This window comes from Gossypium arboreum, chromosome 4 (assembly GCF_025698485.1).
Source record: "Gossypium arboreum isolate Shixiya-1 chromosome 4, ASM2569848v2, whole genome shotgun sequence".
In the NCBI taxonomy this organism is placed as follows: domain Eukaryota; kingdom Viridiplantae; phylum Streptophyta; class Magnoliopsida; order Malvales; family Malvaceae; genus Gossypium; species Gossypium arboreum.
Window position 1 is genome coordinate 112,241,856 of NC_069073.1, and position 4,653 is coordinate 112,246,508.

Genomic DNA, 4,653 nt, shown 5'->3' on the forward strand with positions numbered 1-4,653 from the left:
ACCCGCTGGATGAAGAGATTGGCTGTTGGTTCAATGACAACTTCTGAATACAATGGATGGTTTAGTAAAAGGATCAATGATAACATTCCTGGGCCGAATTTGGAGGGCGCTCAATCAATAGAGGAATGCTTGCAAGTGGTCCCATCAGAGTTAGAGATCATAAGGCAGGACTTCGAAAAGAAGAATTCTGAGCTCGGGAAGAGGATTGAGCAGCTGGAGGAGGAAAAAATGAAGTTGAGATTAGATGTGGATGTTCAGAAGTTAGAGGCTGAGAAGTTAAGAAAAGGGAAAAATAAGGCCGAAGAATATCTACATAGTTTGAAGACAGATTATAATAAGCTACATCTATCGATGAGAACTGCCGAGTTGGGGAAAACTTCAGAGCAATGGCGTCAAGAGATTCGAGAGGAAAAGATCAAAGCTGATCGGTGGGAAAGAAAATTTCAAAAGGCTGAAACGCAAAACGAGGCCCTAGAGAAAAGTTTATCAGAAAGCCGAAATGAACAGGGCGAATTAAAGGCTAGAGTAGCAGAACTCAAAAAATCTCTTCATCAGTACCAAAATCTTAATTCCGCGATGGAATTGAAAGAAAGCTTAAACAAGATGAAGGAAATGAAAGGAAAAGTAGAAGAATTAGAGGCGGCATTACAAAACTGTGAAATGCGGATTGAATTCCTTGAAGCAAGTGAAGAGCGTTGGAAAGAACAGCTTTACTATTCTCAAAATCAAGTCAGAAACAGAGATTACATTATGGGAGAAGTTGTGGTTCAGATTCAGGAGGTAGTCGATCACTTGCAGACTTTAGCGGTGCAGGCAGATATATTGAGTGTGAAGTATGAGTTAGAGTCAGACCGGGGGTAGGAACTAGCTTCACTGTTTAAGAAAACTAAAACTTTGAGCATTAGGGCAAATCCTTATTTGTAACCCGTTTTATGTAAAGAATTTTGTTTTCTAGTAAAGTTTTCCAAATGGGATTGAATCAGAATCGACGCCTTTTTTGCATTCATTTCATGCATCTGCATTACATTGCGTCATATGCATTAAAGTCCACCAAAAGATCCTAATTAATTAAAAAATTATTTCAGTCATCTGGAAACTGACAAAAATCTACCTAGTACGCATCCCTACGGTACACGAAGAAAAACCAAAGCAATGGATAAAAGACTAGAAACGTTGAAACAAATACAGAAGGAGATGAAAGAATAGATGCAAGCATAGATGCAAGAGAAAATGGCTAAGATCCAGTAGGATATGAGGGATCAAATGCTGGAATCACAAAGGAACATGATGAACCAGCTAACAAAACTGCTGACTGGTGGACAGGAGAAAGGAAAAGGCCCTATGGTCAATACTGGAGATGACAATGAAGATCCTCTTTACCCTCCTAGTTTTACCCCGACAAACGTACAAACACAAGCCGAGGTATGCACACGAAGGTCATCCGTTACAATCAGACCCCAACAATTTCAGGCTAGTGTTTCAATACCAATTAACTATCAAGCCAGCTTAGCCTCTAATCCAGGAGATAACCCAACTAATCCTGTGGTCCCTGATCTGGATGACATGGTAGAAGCTGAAAGAGTGAGAATGGAGTTCGAAAAACAATTAGAATACCGATGCAAGTGGTTAGAAGAGAATTTCAAAGCAATGGAAAGTGTTGACCATCGCTGTAGGATCGACGCTAAATATTTGAGCTTGGTTCCGGACTTGGTGCTTCCTCCTAAGTTCAAAACTCCTGAGTTTGAGAAATATAACAGGACTAGTTGCCTCGAGGCTCATATTACCATGTTTTGTAAACGAATGATTGGGTATATAAACAATGATCAATTATTGATTCACTGCTTTCAAGACAGTCTTGTTGGGGCAGCATCCAAATGGTACAACCAATTGAGCCGTACTAAGATCAACTCATGGAAGGACCTAGCTCAAGATTTTATGAAGCAGTATAGTCATGTGACGGATATGACTCCAGATATAATCACCTTGTAGAACATGTAAAAGAAACCAAATGAGAGTTTCCAACAATATGCCCAAAGGTGGAGGGAGGTTGCTATACGAATCCAACCACCTCTCCTAGAAAAAGAGACTACCATGATATTCATCAATACCTTAAAGGCTCCATTCATTACTCATATGTTGGGGAGCGCCACCAAAAGCTTCTCAGATATAGTGATGACTGGCGAAATGATTGAGAATGCGGTAAGGAATGGAAAAATAAATGCAGGGGAAAGTATCAAGAGGTCAACCCTAAGGAAAAAAGAGAATGAGGTGAACAATACGAGCACGTCCAGCAAAGGTCATTCCAAATCACTCACTGTAAACCAACCAAAGACAGTAATTGCCAACCATCCAGGTACCCCAAGACAAGAACCCAATACGAGGATGAACACAAAAAGACTACAGTTCATGCCTATACCCATGACATATAGGGAGCTGTATCAAAACCTATTTGATGCGCATGTGGTGGCCTCTTTTTACTTAAAGCCATTACAACCCCCATACCCCAAATGGTACGATGCAAACGCTTAATGTGAGTATCATGCAGGGATCACAGGGCATTCGATAGAAAACTGCACTACCTTTGTAACACCCCCAGCTGTTTCCATCGCCGGAGTAGGCTACGAGACATTACCGATCATATCACAGTTCATACTAATAATATGTTTAAATCATAATTTGGCATATATTAAAACAAATTATAAATTGTATATTTAAACATAGAACATAATACAATTTAACAAAATCGTTAATGAAATAATAATCTAAAACACCCATTCAAATATATTCATGTATAAGTAAGTGTAATTAAGCATACTTAAGTAAACTTTACAACAAATCATACTTACGGTTTAGTAAACAACTATCATACTAAAAATTTCAACATGTTATACCGATCTTAAGTTTATTACATTATTATATCATAAACATTTTTAGACAATAACTTTAATACATGCATATGATAAAACCGATTAAATCTTATTACCTAACTTAACTAACAATCGCATATGCAACTCAACATGACCGAACATGCTATTAAGGTATATAGATGAATATACATAGCATGCACTTACTCTAAATTCAGAGCCACGTTTAACATTGGAATTCATACCAAAACAATTAACTAAAATCATCAATGAAACATTTTATTTTCTTAATAATTTGCACGGCTGAATATTATTACTTAAAACCACATTCACATCCAAAATTTCCACCACGAAATTGCCAAGACTAAACTTATTAAAAATTACATCTAAGAAAATATCAAACGAAGTCCAAGCATAATAAGCAAGTTTCGCATACACCTTGTCTTAATATAAAACACATCCCAAACCAACCATTTTACTTATGATCGGTTCTTTCATACATGTTTTAGTCATTAATAAACTTCAAGAATGTATTATCTTCTATTTCTAAGTCATAATTTACCTATCACAAATATCATTTCATCATAGCACTTAACACGATAACCAAAATTGAATTCAAACATAATCAAGCATAAACGAATTTATCATAGGAATAAGCCATATTCGCATGGCTTTTATACAAAACCAAAGTTCGTTGTTTCTAAACACATTCCAGCCTATATATGCCATAATTCGAGTTTGATTATTTAAATACCAAAGCTGTAGATAGTGTGATGAACTTTGTTGACGATCCCCGAGCTGGTAACTTGCTTCAAAATCTATAAAACAGAGTACACAAATACACACAAAGTAAGCTAACTTAGCTTAGTAAGTCATAAGCAAATATAACTCAAAAATATAGTCAACTTCTTAAAATTTAAACTGAACCAATTTACTATATCAATGTCGTATTTAATCTCAACTTATACATTCCATAACCACACATGTTTAACATAACAATCACTTTGGCCGAATACTTATAAGGTTAAAATTTTACAAATTTTCATTCAACTTTCAAAGTCAAATACCATTTACACATTCAAGTATACTTCCATTCATTTACACAAACTCATAAAAACTAGAATTAACTTCATATACAAACATCACTTATTTGGTCGAATACACAAGATTTTGTATAACATCACATATGTACATTACCTATATGGCCGAATATACATGGTCACACTTATACACCTATTGAATAATCATTTCATTAATATAAAATTTATTTAGTCACAGGGCCGAATGCACATACTAAACTCACATATATTTTTCATTACTATTATACATGATTTAACATAAATATTCTAAGTACTTACTTACCTTATCTCACATAGGTAACAGGTTAATTCATACCTGGCCATTTAGCTCAATTTACTTACTTAAATACCACACCAGCATGAAGTCTTTTAGGCATAAACTTATGATAAATCACCGGCATAAAGCTTGCCAGGCATAAGCCTGTATTACACACTCGTACAAGGCCTGCTAAACTCAAAGTCTGATTTTTATACACCGGCATTAAGCCTGCTAGGCATAAAGCCCGATTAAATTCACCAGCACAAGGCTTGCTAGGCTCAAAGCCTGAATATCATTATTATAAAGTTGTCTCATAAACAATTCATATATCAAACATTCCAGATATTCCACATAATTCATAATGTCTTCCAAATGTTATAATTCAATCGAGTTAAACTCAAATACATTATCTCTATGCTTTATCACATTCGGCTAACTATACCATAATTTC

At 35.6% G+C, this 4,653-nt stretch overlaps 1 protein-coding gene across 1 annotated transcript; it reads left to right on the plus strand.

The window, feature by feature from the left end:
* The first annotated feature begins 9 nt into the window (after nt 1–9).
* LOC108458645 (uncharacterized) lies at nt 10–861 on the plus strand. Its single transcript, XM_017758051.1, has one exon. It carries the CDS (start codon nt 10–12, stop codon nt 859–861), a length of 852 nt encoding a protein of 283 aa, XP_017613540.1.
* The last annotated feature ends 3,792 nt before the right edge of the window (nt 862–4,653 follow it).